The sequence below is a fragment of the Heloderma suspectum genome, chromosome 1 (genome assembly GCF_057233095.1).
Source record: "Heloderma suspectum isolate Gila_16-S chromosome 1, 16-S_ref, whole genome shotgun sequence".
NCBI classification, from domain to species: domain Eukaryota; kingdom Metazoa; phylum Chordata; class Lepidosauria; order Squamata; family Helodermatidae; genus Heloderma; species Heloderma suspectum.
In genome coordinates this window covers 243,008,935-243,031,203 of record NC_139458.1, presented here as the reverse complement: position 1 = coordinate 243,031,203, position 22,269 = coordinate 243,008,935, and the positions used below count along the sequence as shown (strand labels likewise).

The following is a 22,269-nucleotide window of genomic DNA, read 5'->3' as shown; positions in this document are numbered from 1 at the left end:
AGATTTGTATAAGGGAAGTATGATTTTGGCAGTTTTATTCTCAGTTCCTTTTGTAATTATGGAACATGGAATTTGCCTCTTTCACAGCAGCTGCGCACTGGGAGCATCTGTACACCAGCCTAAAATCCTGTATTTAAACCAGGGCTTTCTGCTTTCATTTTAAATGCAGGATCACAACTGATTCCCTTTAGACATGCTTCCTTCTCCCCTCTCTCTGCGTCTTCCATCGATCTCGCTCCTCTTCTTGCGGCTTTTACTTTTTCACGGAGGGAATTCAAGTGGAACCCAAGCGGGGTAATTTGATACCCCGTTATCTCCAATCTATTTAAAAATGGAATTGTTGCTCTGTTCAGTCGTTCAGTCGTGTCCGACTCTTCATGACCCCGTGGACCATAGCACGCCAGGCCTTCCTGTCCTACGCTCTCTCCTGGAGCGTGCTCAAGTTCATATTCATTGCATCGGTGATGCTATCTAGCCAACTCATCCTCTGCCGTCCCCTTCTCCTTTTGCCTTCAACCTTTCCCCGCATCAGGGTCTTTTCCAGGGAGTTGTCTCTTCGCATTAGGTGGCCAAAATATTTGAGCTTCAGCTTCAGTATCTGTCCTTCCAATGAGCAGTCAGGGTTGATTTCCTTTAGGACTGACTGACTGGACCTCCTTGCAGTCCAGGGGACTCGTAAGAGTCTTCTCCAGCACCACAGTTCGGAAAAAAAAAATGGAATAAAGGTCATTTAATGCGGGAGACCCCCTGGAGGTTAACGACATCATCTAAGGGGCTCACAAACTTCCGTGAGTGAGCAATCTGAATAGCAGGATAAAAGCTTTGTGGGAAGAAGTCCTGGGTTGACATTTTCATCAAGCTGTCCACCACAACCCCAAGATCTCTTTCTTGGTCAGTCACCACTATCTCAGATCCCATCAGCTTAAACATGAACTTGGGATTTTTTGCCCCAATGTGCATCACTTTGCACTTGCTTATATTGAACCACATTTGCCATTTTGATGCCCATTTTTCCAGCTTGGAGAGAACCTTTTGGAGCTCCTTGGAATACCATTTTGTTTTAACCACCCTAAATAATTTGGTGGTGTCAGCAAACTTGGCCACCTCACTGCTCACTTCTAATTAGGGATGGCAGAGAATTCCGCCATGGACTCCAATGAGGCTGGATTCTTTCGAATCCAGCCCCCTGGAGTCCGTGGCGGAACAGCCTCCCTCCACCCGGCACCCTGCGGAATCCCCCCAGGACGGACCTACCTGGTGGCAGATGCGGTGGCGGATGCAGTGGCGGCTCTGGTGGCGAATGAAGCGGCGGCGGCGGCTGCAGCTAGGCTGCTGTGGCCGCAAATGGCAGCCATCGTAGCAGCCACCATTTGCATCCCTACGCTAGCCCGTGATAGGCTACGTATATATTTACGTAGCCTATCATGGCTAAAGCAGGGATGCAAATGGCATCCCCTACGCCATTTGCGTCCCTACGCTAGCCTGTGATAGGCTACATAAATATTTACATAGCCTATCATGGCTAAAGCAGGGACACAAATGGCGTAGGGGACACCATTTGCGTCCCTGCCTTAGCTGTGATAGGCTATGTAAATATTTACGTAGCCTATCACGGGCTAGCTTAGGGACGCAAATGGCATCCCCTACACAGGATGCCATTTGTGTCCACAGCAGCCCGGCAGCAGGTGGACGCCCCACTGCGGGTTGGCCCGGCTGGCAGCTCGGCAGACTGGCCATGGAACAGAGCTAGCTGGGCAAGATTCCGGGGGGGGGGGAGAACGGATCGCCTCCCCCCCGTCGAGGATTCTGGGGGGAGGAACGGATCTCCTCCCCCCACCTGTGGACCCCAGCAGAGCCAGGTAAGTGTGGTTTTGTACAGCCCTACTCCTAATTCCAGATCATTTATGAATAAGTTGAAAAGCCATGGTCCTAAGATGGACCCCGCTGTTTACATCCCTCCATTGGGAAAATTTACCATTTCTTCCTACTTTCCACTTTCTGTTCTACAACCAGTTATTGATCCATAAGAGGACCAGTCCTCTTATTCCATGACTGCTAAGTTTGCTCAGGAATCTTTGGTGAGGGCCTTTGTCAAAAGCGTTTTGGAACTTGTACCCTATCCCCAACTACCAGTATTTTTATCCCTCCCTCCTGCTGCTTTTACATTAACTTCCTTCTGTAAGAGCTTCCCTCTCTTATCCCCTTCCTCTTTATACCCAGTGCGAAACAAAAAAGACAGAATCCCCAATAACAGGTCAACACAAACATACAAGGTGCAAGGGGCCTAACAGAACAACACTCAGTCAATGAAATAAATTTATAGAAATTTGTAAACATATATGATACATAAAGCACAATTGATGGTACACATCAAATTATAAAGGAAGTGAATATTTCCAATGCACATATACCATTTACAACAATCGTATCAATGTCATAACCACCATATCAACCATAATCATAGTAGTCTCATATCAGTCTATAGAACCCCAGCGTATTCTCATTTTGACTAAACATTAGTCTTCATCAGGAACTCCTACAGGCAATTCTTTTAAATGCATAGCATATTCTGAAAACTGGTATCATATTAAAAGATGTTCACAGTGCGGCCATGGCATAGGGTGGTCAGGCAAAGAGTCACTGGGCAGTCTGAAGAACTGAGACTCGCCTGACGGTTGGCCAAAACCCACTTGGAGCAGTGAGTTATGTAATCTAACTGCTAAGTGAGGCCAGATAGGGTTAGAGGCGGGGCTATTACTTTTTATCCTTGAGAGGGTGGCCACTGGTTTGACGCCATCTCAGTCAGCTGCAGGGACTGAGGAAATTAGTGCATACTGAAGTGTCTACGTATCTGGTCTTCTGGGAACAGATGTCTTGAAACGAGGCATCCCCTCCTTGAAATTAGGAATCCCTTTGGGCATGTTGTAATGCAGAATATTTATATCTTCACAATACCTCAGTTCCCAGTGTTCCTTGGACAAAGGCATGACAAACACTTCTTATAAAGCATACTTACATTTGCAGTGTAGAATTAACTAAAGGAAATATTTATTGGTTTATTGCAAGAGGATCCTAAATATGGGTGACTTCCTTTTTTTATTATAAAGAAACAATGCACATCAGTCTTAAATTTATTCTTTAATTACAGCTTATCCCACAATAAAAAAGTCATTCATAAATCTCCATCCTACTTGAGATGTGGTAGTCCTGCGGAAAAAGTGTTACAGTTTTTTCTCCCTATATGACACATCTGAATTTTTAGCTATAAAAAAGTAAAGAAGGAAAGTGTGGAATTGCTTTTATTGCTGATGGGAAGGATCTCTACAAACTGCATATTTTAGGTTAGAAAAGCATGGTGAGTAAGTGGTGAAGGGAGACCCACATCTCAAAGATTTTTCTAGAAAAGATATAATCAACAACAAAACAACGGGGATAGTAAACAGAATAACTTTGTTGCTAAAATGGGAAATGAAGCCAGGAAATCTCTCAGTCCTTCCATATAATATTTGCTAGAACTTCTTCAGCTGAAGGCAGGGGGATTTAATGGGCTCCTGCAGTGACTATGGTGACAATGACTGCTTCACCTACTATTTGGCATATCACCTGTATTGTTGCGGTGGTGGTGGTGGTGGTTATTATTATTGTTGTTGTTGTTGTTATATTTTAGTAGTCTGGTCTCCCCCCCAAAAAAGACATGGCATTTTTAAAAGACATTTTTAGTTCAGTCCTATGTATTTTACTCAGGGGACTCAGGGCATTATATACATTGAGTCGACTCAAGGGGTGAAGTTGTTCCTGGATGGTAACTCTACATAATTTCTACCCACATAGAGTATTTCACAGTGCACTGAAATGTGCAACCATCTATCCTGTCAGCTGTCAAAAATGATAGAGTCCCAGAACAACTTTAATTGGATGTTGCCTCCAGCATTTAAAATGAATTTTGCACCTTTTTACATCTCTAAAACTAATAATATAGTTCAGGAAATGCTAAAGTAAAATCACTAGAACTTATACTGTAACAAAAAAGAATACCAACATCACGCATATGCCATAAAACTATAAGAGAACCAATAGGACTTCAGTCTTGGAATTGTGAAAGAGGATTTACATCTGATTAGACTTTGCTCATTGTAAATCAATGTACTTGATGACTAGAACTGTGTTTCTATTTTTCTTCTTGTATTCAATTCCAGTTGTCGAAACAGTATGGCTCCATCTTCAGTATCCAAATGGGATTCCAGAAGATGGTGGTGCTGACAGGGTATGAGATGGTAAAGGAGGCTCTAGTGAACCAGGCTGATGCATTTGCAGAGAGGCCCATCATCCCAATGTTTGAAGAGCTCTCAAAGGGCTTTGGTGAGGTCCTTTGTTCTGTATAGTAGTTGGTATTGCTTCCAACTCTGTAATCTTAGCCATGGAGATTCTATGCCAAAAGTTAACACGTGTGAATTGAGAAATAGATTTTCCAGTCCATAGAAGTGGGATGGATATGCCAAATCAAGACATTTTTTCTCCCTGCCAGACAACTAGTAAGACTGAGGGAGCTGGGGAAGAGAAAGATAATGATAGTAAGGGTCAGATGTCAAGAAGACTCTGAACGGGAGCAGAAGAGACCAATAGGAGACTATATATTACAAGTAGAAGCAATAACAAGCTTCAGTTTCACAGGGTATCAATATCAAAGTGGAGATGATGGAGAAGGCAGGAATAAGCAAATCAGCTAGCTGAGAGACTGGGTGACAGATGGACAACTTTTTGGGAGGCGGATGTTGAGGACCATAAATATAACGTGTCTGTGCATGGATCACACAGAGACACATTGCTTCCCCCAATCCCACCCTCAGATTCTCAGCAATAAAGACATCACCATCCACACACATTCTGTTCATTATGTTGGAAATCTCATTAACACAATCTAATATCAGGCTAACTTGAAATGTTGCCCTTTTACTTCAGGTATGATTTATTCTCATGGTGAAAACCGGAAAGTGATGCGACGATTTACACTGACCACATTACGGGACTACGGAATGGGCAGGAGTTCCATAGAGGACAAAATTGTTCAAGAGTGTAATATCCTGATAAAAACATTTGAATCTTATGAAGGTGAGTTGCCGTTTCTTTCTGGTACTCCAGAGCATATCCACAATATTAGTTGTTTAAAGGTACTAAGAATGCTTGTTCCATTTCCCAAGCCACCAGAACTACAGTTCTGGGGATTCCTGTGATTGTGAAGAGGTAACCAGACATACACTAAATGGCCCTGTGACGCTTAGACACTTCTTAGCATTTCTTCACCTGAATAACCCCAAATACACCTGCACTTAGTGTCAGATTCTCAGAGCAATGTAGTCTACACATGGGTAGGCAGACACTGGTAGTGAAGAACAAATTTAATACTGATGCTCATTCCATAATCTGTGTTTTACTAAAACGTTTTTGTTTAATTTTAATGTGTGTCGTATAGGAAAACCATTTGAAAACACCATCATTATGAATGCGGCTGTTGCCAATATTATAGTGTCCATACTACTTGGCAAGCGATATGAATATGAAGATCCCAAATATGTACGCCTACTATTGTTGTTCAATGAAAATATTCGACTTATAGGAAGCCCTTCAGTCATGGTAATCTAACAATTTTCTTTTGAAAAAATAGTTGATTGTATTACAGTCCATGTGGCTTGAGCAGGGTGGTGTGTAGTCCATGTCATTCAGGATTCACAAAATCTGATAGCTGGTGCAGAAGAACCTGTTACCTTAAGAAACATGGGGCTGGTTCAAAATGTTTAGAAAAAGCACATGGCACAATCTGTACCACTTCAGAAGACTGGGTGGGAGCAGGGGTCCTTGCATCTTCAATGCTCTCCTCTACCAAATACTCTCTGAGATAGGAATTGGGCACATACGGAAAGTACTCGTTATTGCAGTTTCATACAGCCAGCCAGATGTCTCACACAGACTGGACTGGATCTGAGAGTGGCCTTCGCCTGGTTTCAGAAATGACATATTCATTTTTGTTTCTTTGCATTTCCAAACTTTGCATAATCACTCTAAATTGCTTGAATAGGATATACATTTACTTTTAAAAGGTATTATTCCCATTGCTAGCTGTGGAAGCAAAAATTTTTGAGTCCAAGGAGATCATTCATGAATATAACTGAAAATGAAAGCCTTCCCTGCTGTGTGCACCTGCACTCTACCGGATTGTGGCCTTAGTCTGTAAGGAATGCTTACTACACATAGCTCCAATGTCATTCTTCTGGGTCATTGGTCATTCATCTGTAGAGTGATTATTCTTCTGTGGAATATGGGCAAAAATATTTTGAGAAAAGTACTTTGAGATGTCCTCCTGAGAATATCATCTAGGTACTGGATTTCTTAATATCTCTATTTCTTTATAATATTATATATTTTCAGCTATATAACATGTTTCCTGCACTTGGCTTCCTTTTTGGTGGTCCTAAGACTGTCCGTAAGAACAGAGATGAGCTATATGCTTTCATGAATGCCATCTTCATAAAACACCTCAGAGAACTGGATGAAAATGACCAGCGGAGCTTCATTGATTCATTTTTTATCCAACAGCAAGAGGTAATGGAGTCTTTGAAGTGTGCCAGGAATTACAGGTGAAATTTTTCACATCATGTTTTAAAAGTATGCGTGCATATGACTGTGTTGCCTAGGGATGTCAGAGAATTCCGCCACGGATCTCGGGGAGGTCTCGGGCAGAATGGTCTGCCACCTCCCCCGCCACCCCCCGGGACGGGACTTACCTTGGGCGGATCTTCCTGGCGGCGGCGGCTCCGGCTCTGGCAGCGGTTTGGCGGCGGCCGGTCTTCCGACCGACTGCCACTGCCGCCATTTCCAGTTAAAACAAAAACAAAAACGTGATAGGCTACGTAAAGATTTACGTAGCCTATCACAGCTAGATTTTTAAAAAACACCATGATAGGCTACGTAAATGTTTACGTAGCCTACCACGGCTGATTTTTTTTAAAAAAACGCTACGCTATTTGCGTTCCCCTTATTTTCGCCGTCTTAGTCTATGTAAATGTTTACGTAGACTAAGATGTGCCAAAATAAGGAATGCAAATGGCAGCCCCCATTGGCGCCGCCATTTGCATACGTGCGTTTTTTTTCTTTTAAATCAGCCGTGATAGGCTACGTAAACATTTACATAGCCTATCACGGCTGACAGCAGGGACGCAAACGGCGGCAGCTATGGCCACCGCCATTTGCGTCCCTGCTAGTCAGCGGCCGGATGTCTGGCCACTGGCGGAGCTGGCCGGCGGCTCCGCAGAATCCCTGCGGAGCGGAGCTGGCCGGCCAAGATTCCGGGGGGGGGAGGAACGGAGCGCCTCCCCCCCTGGCAAGGATTCCGGGGGGAGGGACGGAACGCCGCCCACCCAACCATTAGCGTAATCCCCGAAAGGTAAGTGATTTTCGTACATCCCTAGTGTTGCCCCGGCCATGGGCGTTGAACTCCTAGGTTAGAGTAGGGGTGAACGAAAGTCACTTACCTTTTCTCGCAGCTTTTTCGCGGTGGGGGGGAGTGCTTCGCTGCTCCCCCCACGAAGTTCAGGCCGGGGGGGGAGGCTTCCCGCCTTGCCCGGCCGAAATTCAGGCCGGGGGGGGAGGCTTCCCGCCTCGCCCGGCCGAAATTCAGGCCGGGGAGGAGGCTTCCCGCCTCGCCCGGCCGCGAACACAAAAGTAAAAAAAAAAAAAAGTCCCCTGATAGGCTACGTGACGATTCACGTAGCCTATCACGGCTAGATCTGGAAAGTCAGCCGTGATAGGCTACGTGAATCGTCACGTAGCCTATCACGGGTGACTTTAAAAAAAAAAAGCGCGTACGCGAATGGCGGCCCCCATAGGGAGCCGCCATTCGCGTTCCTTATTTAGTTGCTGTAGTCTACGTCAATGTTTACGTAGACTACGGCGAAAATAAGGGCAACGCAAATAGCGTTGCCCTTATTTTCGCCGTAGTCTATGTAAACATTGACGTAGACTACAGCGACCAAATAAGGAACGGGAATGGCGGCTCCCTATGGGGGCCGCCATTATCCGTACACACTTTTTTTTTTTTTTTTTAAGTCACCCGTGATAGGCTACGTGACGATTCACGTAGCCTATCACGGCTGACTTTGCAAATCTTGCCGTGATAGGCTACGTGAATCGTCACGTAGCCTATCAGGGGGAGTTTTTTTTTTTTTCTTTCATTGCAATGGCGGGGGCGGCAGCCGGTCGAAAGACCGGCTGCCGCTCCCACCCTGCTCGAACACCGGACGAACCGCCAGCTGGACCCGCCGCCGGGAGGGACATTCAGGGAAGGTAAGTCCCATCCCGGGGGGGGCGGGGGGCGGAGGATTTCTCCCCGAAACTTGTTCGGGGGGCCGAACACGTTGGCGCTCGGCCCCCCGAAGTTTCGGGGAGAAATTCTCCGCCATCCCTAGGTTAGAGGTGCCAAGATAGTGATAAATTAGATTCAAAGGTTTACTTACAAGGAGACTTTATTGGGTAACTTACAGCACACAGGTGTACCCAGTGGTTGGATCAGGCGGCTTCTCTGAACCCTGAGCCACTGGGTCCAATGGGTTTTATACCATACATATCAGCCATGAGGCAGCACAACACTAGCAAGCGCCCCCAGCGTTCATTCCCAGCATTGGCTAGATGTGTTTGGTTCTCAAGCACAGCCACCTAAGATAAACAAACTTTGCTTCCCAGGCAGATCTTGATATCGGCCTTTTGACTCATCTCAACATGCTCAGAGACCTACGAGCAAGGGAATTGCCACAATAATGAACTTAAGCAAGCATTATGGATCTCTAGTCCCCTATAACACTACAAATGACTTGGCTATGCACCTGGGGCCAGTACAATGAAATGCATGCAGCTGGCAAGAAACCTTACTTTAGAAAACAGCAACTGAACAAATGTTCAGTGATTCAGCAATCATTAACATATTACAGACCCTCCCTCTAGAGCACACATAGACATTTCGTGGCCCTCCAGATGTTTTGGCCTACAATTCCTCCATCTTTCATCACCAGCTATACTGGCAAGGAATGATGGGAGTTGTAGGCAAAAACAGAACCACAAGTTTCCTATCCCTGCTCTACAGGAACAAACATTGCTTGTGTTTCAAAAATCTGCAACTGTACCTTGATCAAGAAAATATGCAAATAACATCTATAGTGCAAATTGGCTCCACCAATCAGATTTCTTTTCTAAATGCAACACCTTTTGGCTAAAAGGTGGGGTAAAAATCTTTAAATAAATAAATAAATAGGGATCCTGTGGAAAGCATTCTGTAAATTTTTGTCTACATTTAGTTGCTAGTCGTGAGTTAAAGAAGAGGACTTTCCTAGACAATGGCTCTATACTTTTCATCCCTGTGAGTGTTGCAAAGGGTCCCTGCAGCCCTCTGCTATTTGTTTTGATGTGTGTGCATGGAATTTTCTTACTCCATTTGTTTTAACAATTTTTTCACCCTAGGAGAAGAATAACAAGACTAATGGATATTTCCATAATGAAAACCTACTAGTTCTTTTGGGTAATTTATTTTCTGCTGGCATGGAGACCACTTCAACGACTCTGCGCTGGGGCCTATTGTTAATGATGAAGTACCCTGAAATTCAGAGTAAGCCCTTTTAATTTAGTTGGCCTCCATTATTCTAATATATCTTGATTTCATGTATACATAAGTATTAGAGCAAATGAAATAAAACTTCTGAGTTATCTGAATGAGGGGGGAACAGGAAGCTTGTGTGAGTTGCACTTCCTTTTCTTGCTGAGCTGGTCCCAAGGAATTCCAGAGGGTTAAGGTGGGGCATTGTGCAAGCTATTTAAACATTTGGAGTTTGCACCATCCACACAGCCAAGTTCATTTTCTAATGTTATACCAGCCACAGTGTGTGTACCTTGGGCCCCTCACCTTCCATAATTGCCCTCAACAGAACTGGAGAGAGTACCTCTTCATGGTCCACGACTGAAGTGTCTTGGATGATGAAAGATAGTGTATTTTGACTATGTTCAGAGCTTAACTCTTTCCTCTGCCTCACACTACACATATAATTATTTCTATGTCTTGAAAATGTAAACTCAAAGGTGAATCTGTCCCTAAGTCATCTCCTCTCTAGATGGAAATGTTGGTGCATATCAGTAATGAAAAAAAGAGCTTCGTGTGGTGTAGAGTGGTAGGCGGCAGTAATGCAACCAAAACTTTCCCCACAACCTGAGTTCGATCCCAGCGGAAGCTGGTTTTCAGGTAGACGGCTCAGGTCGGCTCAGCCCTCCATCCTTCCAAGGTCGGTAAAATGAGTACCCAGCTTGCTGGGGGGAAGGTAGTTAGGACCAGGGAAGGTAATGGCAAACCACCCCACTATACAGTCTGCCAGGAAAACACCAAGGAAAAATGGCGTCCCTCTAGGAGTCAGTAATGACTCAGTGCTTGCACAAGAGGAACCTTTCCTTTTCTATCAGTAATGAAGGACAAGAACTAAAAATGGGAAATGCTTGCATGGAAGACCATGGGTATGCACTGCCCAAATCTCTACTACAAGCAGGGCCAGCCCTACCATTAGGCAGAGTGAAGCAGTCGCCTCAGGCAGCAGATACTGGGAGATGGCAGCAAGGTGCTGGGAGGATCGATCTGGGAGCCATGGGATCTGCTCTGCACCTCCTAAGTTAGCCTGCTGCCTTCAGGGACAGTGGAGGATGCCATCTTATCATCAGTGTTAAGACAGAATCATCTGCCAGTCCAGTGTCTCAAGCCACCCTGACTACAAACATAGCTGGGTTGTATCTTCTGGTGCTGTGCACAGGCCCTCCACTTCACTTTGGATGCCTATTCGGACCATCTGAAGCAGCCTCCCTTCACTTTGGACTGATTTCAACCCAAGCCACTTCAGATTCCGCTCCAAAGTGAGATTTGGATATCCAAATTATTTGATTTTGATGTTTCCCCATTGACTTGCATTGGAAAACAGAAATAGCCATAACTTTTTCAGTTTTCATGATAAATACATGAAATGTGGGGACCTGTCAGCCCCCGTGGAGCTGATTCCACCTGCCAAATTTCAGACAGTTTGGCCAGTAGGTTTTGTGCTGATTTTTTTCAACAAAAACTCTCAAAGCAAAGAGCTATAACTTTTCACTGGTTGCACAGAAGTGCATGAAATCTGGCCAACAGGCAGCCCCAATGCCAACACCCCGCAGATGCCTCATATCGGGCTTGCTTTGCCACACAGTGTAATTTTAAATTTAAATAATATATGTTAATGTGTGTAGTGCTTTGCCCACTGTATTTTGAAATGTGGACTTTTGTGTAGTGCTTGCCACACACAGTTTGCTTGACCACAACACACACACACACACACACGAGCAAAAGAAAAGCAAATGCAGAACTACCTACAAACAAAGAAAAGTGTTTTTATTTTTTATTATTTAGGGAAAATATATAGAGTTCAAAAATGGGAAGGGATAGAATGCAAGAAATGAGAAGGGGGGAGCCAAGAACAAGGAAAGGAATCTATCTATCTATCTATCTATCTATCTATCTATCTATCTATCTATCTGTGTGTGTGTGTGCATGCATGCGTGTATGCGTGCGTGTGTGTAAAAGATCTAGCAAAAAAGACAGGGAAAACTGCAAAGAAAGAATTAAATTGATAATGGGGGGGAACCAAAGAACAAGGAAACTAAACTACTTTTTAATTTTCTTAAAAAAAAAAAAAAGGAATCACGAAAGAAAGAAAGAAAGAAAGAAAGAAAGAAAGAACTAATAAGCATGGTTGAATAATTCAGAAGTGGGGGGGAGAGCCAAAGAATGAAACAAGGAAAGGAGGAAACTAAACTACTTTTTTTAAAATGTTTTTGGTTTTTAAAATAAATAATCTAGAAAAGAAAGGGTATAGTTGACTTGAAAGGGTTGAGTGGGAAAGAATAAGGACAAAGCTGCAGTACAACACGCAGACACACACCACACATATCTAGCTAACTAACTAACTAAACAGCTCTCTCTAACCACCACCACCAAACACTCTCTCTTGCAATGAAACAAACACAGGCTGATCTCTCCAATGTATACAGCATCCCCACCCCCTTTCCACCAGTGTCACTGATTGGAGACTGCTGGGTTAAGTTCAGCCCTAAACTGGCAACTAGAGTTGCCATTCTCCAAAGCTCCCTCCCTCCTCCTCCTCTCCCCTCCCCCCTCCCTCCTCCTTCTCTCCCCCCACCCTCAATCTTTTACAGTTTGATATATTTAGAGATAGGCTGTCTGGGCTTCAGAAGGCATCAAAATAGCTTTGAATCTCCGAGGCGGACCAAGGTGCTTCATTGGTGACCCGCTTCACATTGGACTGCCTCAGTGCTGGACTGATCTGCTTCAGATCTCACCGAGGCATCCCTGAAGCACCCCAATTCACTTCAGTATTCGGATTCAGCACCCAAGCAATGCACAGCCCTAGTATCTTCCCACATTCCAGACTATGATATGTTCTAATAATTCTTAGGCAAGTTAGCAACATCTCTGCTGGATCCTTACCATGCTTACAAACTGACATAACAATAGCATCTTTCCTACCTTTATAGTGTGTTGAGAGTTTGAGCTACTAGGCACTGTTCATAAAACAGTGAAGGATATTTTTGCATTCGTGCTCGGATCCAGAGCCCTCTTCGAAGCACACCTGGAGCTCCTCCTTTTCTGCAGTGGGAGTTCCATGCACAAATCCCTTTGTGAACAGATATCTATCCTCTCAAACAACAGGTGAAAGTATGGGGAGTCTAATCCCACATTCCAGCCCCAGTTTCCTGAGGAAATCTGGGGATGTGAGTTCATGGCAGTTATATTCTTCAGAGTTTGATATTTTCAGAGACTAATGCAAAATCCCAAACCTTGGAGTTTATCTTCGTAAAAGGGTTGTTTTTACCCCCTTCCCTCCAGAAAAGGTCCAGGAAGAAATTAGCAAAGTTGTAGGTTCTGCTCAGCCAAGGATGGAAGATAGAACAAAGATGCCATACACAGATGCAGTAATCCATGAAATCCAACGATTTGCTGACATTGTCCCAACAAATTTGCCGCATGCAACCACAACGGATGTTACTCTCAAAGGCTACTTCATTCCAAAGGTGATGTCAGCTTGATTTAATTGCACTGGTTGTTTTCCAGTCATAGCTCAGGTGCCTATGATAGATTGGTCTATTCCTTACAATAGGACACTTGGAGGGAGCCATCCTATGTCCCCTTGGCAGATTGCTCCATTTCCTGGCTCCAGGCTTGTAGACAGGGCTCCAGGCTTGGAGCCAGGAAACGGCGCTCCCTGCCCCCTTGTCGCTGGCATGGAGAGAACCCCTTCAGCTACTCCTCCACGCTCGCAAAATGGGGTGTGGAGATGGGGAAAGGAGGCGTTTCCGTGGGCAGGGCGGAGAATGGGGCAGCAGTCCTATGACAAACCCTATGGCGCCCTGCTCCTCCCCGAGGCCTCCCCAGATGGGCAACATCACCCACTTGCCTGCAGTGCAGAGCAGGAGGTGCCTCCTGCTCCACACAGGGTGCGCACGAGCCTTGGCGTTCAGAGGGTAGAGAGCACCGGGGGCTCTGGCGGGGGGTGCCCGAAGCGACTCACGTCTGAGGAGATGTCAGTCATTAGATTCAATCAGTGAAGCATGTCTCAATCTTATTGATCTGCTTCACATCTTAGCCTGAAAGATTTTAAAACTTCAACTTTTTTTTTGCCTGGGAAACGAAAATTTCATTTTCTCTGCATGGGAATTCCCATATCAGGACTTAGGGTGGCATTTTTACATATATTTCTAAGGACTGCACCATTGCCATGGGCTTAGTGGGCCATATTCATTTTTAAACCACTCTTTGCTTTGGCTTGGCAGGGAACTTACATCATTCCATTGCTGTCCTCTGTGCTGCATGATGAATCTCAATGGGAGAAGCCACATCAATTCTATCCGGAGCATTTTCTTGACTCTGAAGGGAAGTTTGTAAAGAGAGATGCGTTCATGCCTTTCTCTGCAGGTAACATACTGTTTGATTTGTTTTAAAATATCCATATCCCATCCTTTAGCCTGAAAACAGGCCTCCAAGGTGGCTGACAATGTGAGCATCAGTACACAACAACATGCCATAAATTTTAAAACAGACAACGGCGACTTATGAGTGTTCAGGGGGCGGGGGGATGACAATGGAAGATGTCCACTTCTCAGACCTGAGATGTTGCTCCTGCTGCTGGAGGCAGGGTTTGGGGACCCTCCAGAGCAGATTTGGGAATGTGTGGCGGGCTGCAGGGGGAATGATAGGATACGGAAGTCCTGTCACACGAACAGAAGTCCTGTTGTGCAAACAGAGTTCCATTCGCATGATGGTTAATAAACCTAGCTTCCCTGCTGTTGTTGCAGGTCGGAGAATATGTGCAGGTGAGTCCCTTGCCAAAATGGAGCTCTTCCTGTTCTTTACAAGTCTCCTGCAGAGATTCACCTTCCAGCCAGCCCCCGGAACAGCCAAAGAAGACCTGGACCTTACCCCTGCAATAGGGTTTACAGCACCTCCCATGCCCCACAACATCTGTGCTGTCCCATGTTCATAAGCCTGCTCCTGCTTTGCTTAGCTGCTGTGGGTACATATGTGAGATTTTTCTGCACACTTTTACCCAGCCAAGGATGTGTTAGTGTAGCAGTGTCTTAGTGGAATTGGCGCATGCTTTGCCACAAACCTTAAATATCCATATGTCATTATGTTAGATCTTAAAAGCTAGTATTGAGAAATAGGTCTGCTTAAAAACTGGACCTCAGTTCCTGCACCATTTGCTGCATAACCTGCCCCCCTCCACAACAAAGCTGGTTTCTAGTGTTCACATATTGTAGATGTCCTTCAGCCATGAAAAGTACCAGGTTCAGTCAAACTTCTAAGTATGTCCAAAGGAAATCCAGTGATAGACGGTTTGAGGTGGAGAACAGCAAAGTTTACCAGATAAACAACCAAGCAAATAAAACAAAAAAGATATATAATTCCCACTAGTTATTATTTTGTATACCACTCTTTCTCAAAGGGCTTTTTTGCAAGTAAGTTTCACAAAGGGAGTGATTTACAAATAAGTACGGCAATGAAATCTTCTCAGCATTTTGACTATTTCTGTAATCTGTTTAAATAGCAATAGTGGTTTAACTTGTATATTACCTAAGAAATACAAGTAAGACTGAAGGCTGTAATCTATCAAATAGTTCAGAAGACCATTCACTGGTATGGGAGAAAATACAGTGCTGTACTTTCTGACAGCTTTAAAATGGAAGTCAAATCAAATTTTGATTTAGTATTGATTTCTATTATGTTTGTAAACTATAATATTATTGATTGGAAGTTTTGATTTTTTTGTAATTGTAGGCCATCCTGAGAATTTTATTAAGGGCAATGAATAAATGCCATAAATAAATAAATAGGCTTATGACCTTTTCAGAAATGGAAGTATGTAGTGCGAATGAATTGAATTAAATAAACTACTACATAAATGGAAAAGTACATGAAAGAAACATGCATGTGCTGTTTCAAGGAAGGGATGTATAAAGCTGAACAGGTGTTAATTTAAAATAAACCTAGTGAAAATTGTTTGCATTAATTTGTGTTGGGTTCCACTCATTTGTTGAACAGACCAATGGCAATCTATATAATGGCAGTCATTAAACATATATTTTATTTTCAGCCTTTTTGCACACAAAATTGAATAGTAAGGCAAGCAGTTAAACAAATTCAGGTTGTGCTCAGCTTATATAGATATACAGCTCAAACAAGTGTTGGCACTAAATATCTGTTAGAGAGGTGCATTTGCCATTCACCTATGACCAATGCATTCAGCTACATTCTTAAGATGGTTTGGGCCCTGTTTCCACAACAATGGAAGGAGAAGGGAGGAATGGCTCACCCATATTTTTGTAGGAGCCGCTTCTGGTCCAGGCAGGGCTCCACGAGGGTGTACATTACACCAATCTAAGTGGCTTCACATAACTTACTTCCAGGTGGTGTGTGTGTGTGTGGGGGGGGTTGCAGTGAATGTCATCTGAATGGCAGGGGCTGTTGAACCAATAAGACAGGCTTCCTCACTCCTCCAGGCTCCATAAGGAAGGTATGAAGAAGTTACTTCCCCTTGTGTGCATTTGTAAGACAAGCCTCCCAACAAGTCCCAAACCTCATTGAACACAATGGGTGTTACTTCTGAGTAGACACACATATGCTTGTGCTGGGAAACAGGGGTGGGGGGAGAACACAGGGATGGGAAACCAGCCCCCTTTCTAACCAAACCGATACTGTGCAGGATCTCTATAATGAAGCTGTGAATTAGTTACTTCCTACCTAAGGCAATAAAGCAAACAATGGAGAATCAGAACCTCGAGATCGCATTAAACTGCACTTAGGGAATTGGGCCTTAAACTGTGCCATGTCAATTGAGGGGGGTCTCTATAAGTACTGATGTGGGCATTCAGAGGGCAAGCCTCATTCAGCACAATGGGAGTTACTTCTGAGAAAACACTAATGGGTTTGTGCAGGGATGGGAAATGCACAGGAAACACCCCTCGACCGGGGTCACGGTGAAAGGCACACCCCTGGGAAGGCCTAGCATACCCGAGGTCAATGAGGGGGTTGGGGCACACAGCAACTATACTGCTAAGAACCCGACTTGAGGAAAAGAATCGGACTTTAAGCAGTCTCAGGAAATCCGCTTTTTTCCCTGATAAGCTCCAGGGTGGCTGCTGGAGGGCCACAACACCAACGACCTCATCATGCAGCCAGCTGGGAGTAAATCACTGGTGGAAACACACCCCTGGTGCAAGTCTCCCTTTTCCTTATCCCTATGGATACTTCCAGTAGAGGGCAAATGTGTGTAAGGTAGTCAAATGTGCTCTGTAACCAATGCTAACAGGTATTATAATCTCACCAGGCTGTATGGGCCAGAGCAGACAGTTAACTGTTAGAATTATAGGCCTTATTCCAATTGTGGCTACAATCAAGGAGTCATATGTAACAACAAATGTAACAATTGGTAGCCTCTGATGTGGATGCATTTAATCAGTTCAACCAAAAGATGCATTTAGCCAGTTTAATTAGACTCAGATAAGTGTATGTTGAGGAGAGGGATCGATTTGTTGCCCCGCCTTTTGTTTTATTCAATAAACAAAAAAACCTACAAACAAAAGTTAAAGCTATACAGTTTTCAACCAAGCACCCCAAAGCAGGGAAACTGTGAGCTAAAGCTCACAAGCCTTACCACATCATCCCTAAGGAGGCAGAAAGTGCAAGGGAAATTCTCATTCTCCCAAAGCAGTTAAACCATGTGGACAGGATCGTGGATATGATATGCAGAGGTGACTGTGGGGTTGTAGAAATCCAATGACAAATGGCTTAGGGCCATCAACTTCTCCTTATTCTAGAGCAGCCTCCCCTGACCTGGTGCCCTCCTGCAACTCCCAGCATTGCCAGCCAGCAAGGCCCTGCTGGCTGGCAATGATCACAATTGCAGTCCAATGCATCTGGAGGGCACCAGGTTGGGGGAGGCTGTTTTTAGAATGGGGGGAGCAGAAGGTGTATCTCCAGATGTTTTGGAGTTCAGCCCAGAAGTCCCTGCCAGCATGGCCCATGACCAGGAATGCTGGGAGTTGAAGTCCAAAACTGAAGATTTCCTTTCTTGCCCACACCTGTTCTAGAGCCTCCTCTTTTCCAGAATTAGGATAGATCATATGTGATCCACCAAGGAATTCCCAAACAGATGTAGCACTTTAAATAGATTATCTTAAACCAAATGAGGAGATAACCAATGAACCTTGAATACCTAATCAAGAAAGTTCTGCAGACTCCAAAATTAGTTCTCAATACATGGCATAGGTTTTCCATTTATAGAATGGTGTTGGGGCTTAACATGGAGGATTCTTCTTTATGTGTTCAACCCTGTGTGATCAAAGGCAGAGCCAGCATTTAATACTCTCATGAGTAAAGATTATTTAAAAAATAATGATGAAAATGAATGGGTGCCAAAGGGAGAGAGAGAAGGGCTGAATCGACCCACTTTTGACCCTGGCCATGCTCACCGCTGGCCTTGGCCCCGCCCAGAAACAGCAGGTGGTCTCCAACAGATTACCCTGAAGGAATGCAGCCCTCTACCGATAAAAGGTTGCCCACTCCCTTTGTGGGGTGAAATGGTGGCCAGCAGGTTGATGGCTGCGCTGCAGACACACTTGCACTGGCAGCAAAACGACACGGAAAGTGAGGACACGAGCAAGAACGCTGATGCTACCATGGATGACACTGTCGCGGCCCGGGCCTCGAACTCAAGCATCAGAACTAGCTGAGTCCAGGCTGCTGTGCCACTTGCTGAGAAACTGGGCTGGGTTCCTGTAGACCCTGAGGCAGGACCCTTGCGGACACCTTCCCCGAGCCCTTGAGGAGGCAAGCACCTCCTGCTCCCCGCAGCGCAGGGCATGCATGAGGGGAGGGGCCACAGAAAGATGGAGAAAGGCTTGCTCAAGACCAGGGCTTTTCTACAGAACTCTCTCAACCTGTGGCCGCTCTCTCCTCAGACCAGAAGTAGTGGGTGTTGCTTTTAACTAGTTTCTGGTTCCTTTCAGGGAGCACAACCCATTCAGGCTGTATCTAGTAACCCTTTCATATTGTTACATCTCCCCATCACACCTGTAATCATGTTGTTGTCATCATAAGTGCTGTGTTGATAGTGATCATGGAAGTGTCAGAGATGAAACAGTCAAATATACCCTCTTGTGTACTTTTAAAATGTTTGCAATACCATTACTCTTTTGACAACCTATATTTCTGAATGTTACTACCAATCTGGAAGTAGTGCAAGATGCATCGAAATTGCAGTCTACACTAAACTGTTAGTCCACCTCCTCGGGGAAGTCCGGGATCTATTGTTCTGTGAGTGGATGTAGAGGTACAGATTTGCAACAAAAATATTGGTGCCCTCACCAAACCATCTACTTATGTATCTGTCTTTTTTTCAGAACATTTATATACACTATTCCACTGTATACCAGCACTTAGGACACCTGATCATTTTAAAACAAAAAATCCCCAAAGTAATAAACAAATAACCACAATACAATAAAAAGGAGGGACAGATGCAGCATATAAAACAATCTAAAAACCAGAGGTTCAGCTACTAAAGCACTTTAATCCAGCAAGTGAAATGCCTGCCAAAATAAAAAAAAGTCTTGGGTAGACAACAGAAAGAAGGAAGAGAAGGGGTCAAATAGACCTCCTCAGGTAGGGAGCTCCATCATTTAGGCATATCCACAGAGAATTCCCTCTTATGTACCTCTACTAGTTTTGCCTCAGCCACCACTCAGGTATGAAGAAGAGCTTTTCCTGAAGCTCAAGAATATGGTCCTTTAGGTATTGTGCACCCAAGCGACATATGGCTGTAAAGATAATCACCCATACTTTGAATTGTGCCTGTAAACTAACAGGTAACTAATGCAGATGTTGTAACATGGGTGCAATATGCTTCCATTAGCCATCACACGCTAATACACTTGCTGAGACATTCTTGGACTTAGTCCTAGGGTGGCCATTTGTGAAAGCTTCATAGGCCACCCAGAAACACAACTGGGTCCAGGGGGACATCTACAGTATTAATCTGATTTTGAAGCAGAGTGTAACCCCATCCAGACTTGGATGAATTTCCTGTCCTGGAATTTCTGTTTTCCTAACCAGAAGCACCTCTGTCTTATCTGAATTAATCTTTAGGTTATTAGCCCTAAGGCATTACTGCCTTCAAGCACAAAAATGAAACCTCAACAAGAGCCTTAGAATGTGATGGCCAGGAGAGATCAAGCTTGATGCCACCTGCATATTGATAATAGCACACTCAAAACCCTCAGGGGATCTCTCCCAGTGGTTTCATGTAGATGTTGAACAGCATGGGAGACAATGTGGGATAACACACTGGCCAAACGACAAGACATTAAGCAGAGGTCAACCAGCACCTCCTTCTGGAAATGACTCCAGGAAGGACAAAAGCCACTGTGAAATAGAACTTCCAAAACCCATTGTGGTTGGGCAGTCCAAAATGATATCATGGCCAATGGTATTAAAAGCTGCTAAGAGGTCCACCTGAACCAACAAGGATGCACTCTTCAGTCTACTTCATGGTATAGGTTGTCCATTACAGAGACCAAAGCCGTCCTAGGCCTGAGGCTGGGTTGAAATGGGTCTAGAGATCATCCATTCCATTCAAGAAGCCCTGATGCTGAGCTACCACCACAGTGTGATCCCAACAATATCAGGGGGAAACCATGACAGTAAAACTGGTATAAAATTAATATGTTACTAGAATAGGTATTTCCTACATTTTATTTTGTTGTCTTGATCTGAAAACCACCTATAGAATATTTGTTGATGGGCAGCCATATAAATTTAATCTATCAATCCTAAAAAAACAAGAAAATCCAGCCTCACTTCTATGGAAGGACCATTCTCACAGCAGCCCCTTACCTCCTGCCACCACGTGCAGAATAACCTCTGTAATCCAAACTGCAAAGTGCCACAAGCAAAGCAGAAATACACCACAGAAACCTCAAAGAAGTGGGCTAAGCTACACCACACAGGAAGTGACAGATTTATGCCCCCCGCTTCCTACACTGATCATTAGAAAGCTATGAGGATCAAATACTGGTTCAATACTAACTTGAGAAGATACATCTGTGCTGCTCTTTGGAGCTAATATGCTAATTTACTAAATTATTCACCAAGTCCTGGGCCGGATCTACATGACAACAGAAGGAGAAGCTCATTGGGGCATTATCCGGATTTTCATGAAATCAGCTTTGGTCCATCAAAGCAAGAAAAGCAGAGTACACAGCGCCCAAAAAATGCTTTTCCAGTCACACGGGGCTTGAAACTTCAGGTTTGGGTGGGTGGAGTCTAGGAGGAGAGCTGAATGTCATCAACCCGGAAAGTGCCGCTCAGCGAATGAGAGAGGCTTGTTTCCCACCCCTAGCTCCCCCAACTCTTATGAATCAGAGAGCAAGTAATACCAATTCTGTAAGTAGCCTGCCTTGCCCATTCATCAAACTGCTATACCTCCCCGTCAGAACGGCAATTTACCTCAATGGGACTAGCTAGCCTGCCTTGCTCCGGCATAAAACCGCCACAGTGCTATTCCTCCCTGTCAGAACGGCGATTCACTTCAGTGGGATTAACTAGCCTGCCCTCCTGTAGGAGGAGGGGGGATGGCAGCTTCCTCTTCCCCTTCCCCTGCCCCATTTATAGGTGAGAAACAGCAGAGAGTGGAGCTGCTCTCTTTGCTCCCGGACCCCACCATCCCCGCTGCCTCTCGCTTGCTTGCTCCCTTCCTGGCTCGCAGATTGCTCCAGAAAGGCAGGCTGCTTGCTGTGGATGGGCAAAGAGGCTACAGCGGGAAGTGGGAAAGGAAGCCTCCAAAAGCCCCTACTGCGAATGGGGGAAAAGGGGGAAGGGCAGGCCCACTCCTTGACCACGTCATTGCCAGGTCACAGCCACATCACAGAGGCATGCCCAGGATTTAATGCGGGGGGGGGGTGATGGGGCACACAGCAGCAGGATCGCTTGGGAGCCCCTTTGACTTTAAAAAACTGGAGTAAATAAGTTTCTGAAAATGCAGCTTTTCAGGACAGAAGCGGCTGGATGGCTGCGGTTTGGAGATGATGTCACGTGATGTGAACAACCTCGAAGTTCTCCCACTCCACACTAAATCAACCATGAAGATTCCTTACATAAATAGCTAAGCATTGTTAGGGGGCTTAACAGGAGAAGAATGCAGCAAGTTTTGATACATTTCCAAAACTCTCTTGCTAGTCGCAGTTCAATAATTACCAAGGAAGATTTCACAAAACTGCTTTTTATATCCAGTATAATTAATTAAATCCTGCAGCTGAGTACTAGACCTCTCTAGGATTCAATTGTTTAAAACCAGTTCGCAAAGTTTTCATTTGACGAAGACGGCCAGCCAATGGTGAGGGATGATGTGAGAGACAATCCGACAACATCAGGCGGGCCTCACATTCCCCATCTCTGTCTTAAATGAACAGAACTTTCAAAAATCTCTCTGTACTCACAGTTCAATAATTACCCAGGAGGATTTAGCAATGCTGGCCTTTATACACAGTAGTAGGAACTTGCAGCTAATCCTGAGTGTTGAATAGCCCGTGCATTGAGGCTTCAGACCTGTTTTGCAAAGTTTTCAATACAGGAAGAAGGCACCACCC

At 44.7% G+C, this 22,269-nt stretch overlaps 1 protein-coding gene and 1 long non-coding RNA gene across 2 annotated transcripts; one reads left to right on the top strand and one right to left on the bottom strand.

The window, feature by feature from the left end:
• Nucleotides 1-2,304: 2,304 nt before the first annotated feature.
• On the bottom strand, nucleotides 2,305-22,265 carry LOC146358877 (uncharacterized). Its single transcript, XR_014786115.1, has 3 exons — nucleotides 22,120-22,265; nucleotides 13,909-13,993; nucleotides 2,305-4,547 (listed from the first exon to the last, which is right to left on the bottom strand). It is a non-coding gene; the product is annotated as an uncharacterized LOC146358877 (long non-coding RNA).
• On the top strand, nucleotides 4,203-15,633 carry LOC146358878 (cytochrome P450 2K4-like). The gene is made up of 8 exons (XM_084822548.1): nucleotides 4,203-4,359; nucleotides 4,960-5,109; nucleotides 5,471-5,631; nucleotides 6,424-6,597; nucleotides 9,505-9,649; nucleotides 12,956-13,140; nucleotides 13,900-14,041; nucleotides 14,422-15,633. Exons 1-8 carry the CDS (start codon nucleotides 4,233-4,235, stop codon nucleotides 14,607-14,609), a joined length of 1,272 nt encoding a protein of 423 aa, XP_084678674.1. The 5' UTR covers nucleotides 4,203-4,232; the 3' UTR covers nucleotides 14,610-15,633.
• Nucleotides 22,266-22,269: the final 4 nt, after the last annotated feature.

Excerpts from the sequence above, each read along its gene's own strand:
- LOC146358878 (XM_084822548.1), top strand. The coding sequence starts at position 4,233 with ATGGGATTCCAGAAGATGGTGGTGCTGACAGGGTATGAGATGGTAAAG. Across the intron at positions 5,632-6,423 it reads TAGGAAGCCCTTCAGTCATG|CTATATAACATGTTTCCTGC; the intron begins GTAATCTAACAA and ends ATATATTTTCAG. Across the intron at positions 6,598-9,504 it reads TTTTTATCCAACAGCAAGAG|GAGAAGAATAACAAGACTAA; the intron begins GTAATGGAGTCT and ends TTTTCACCCTAG.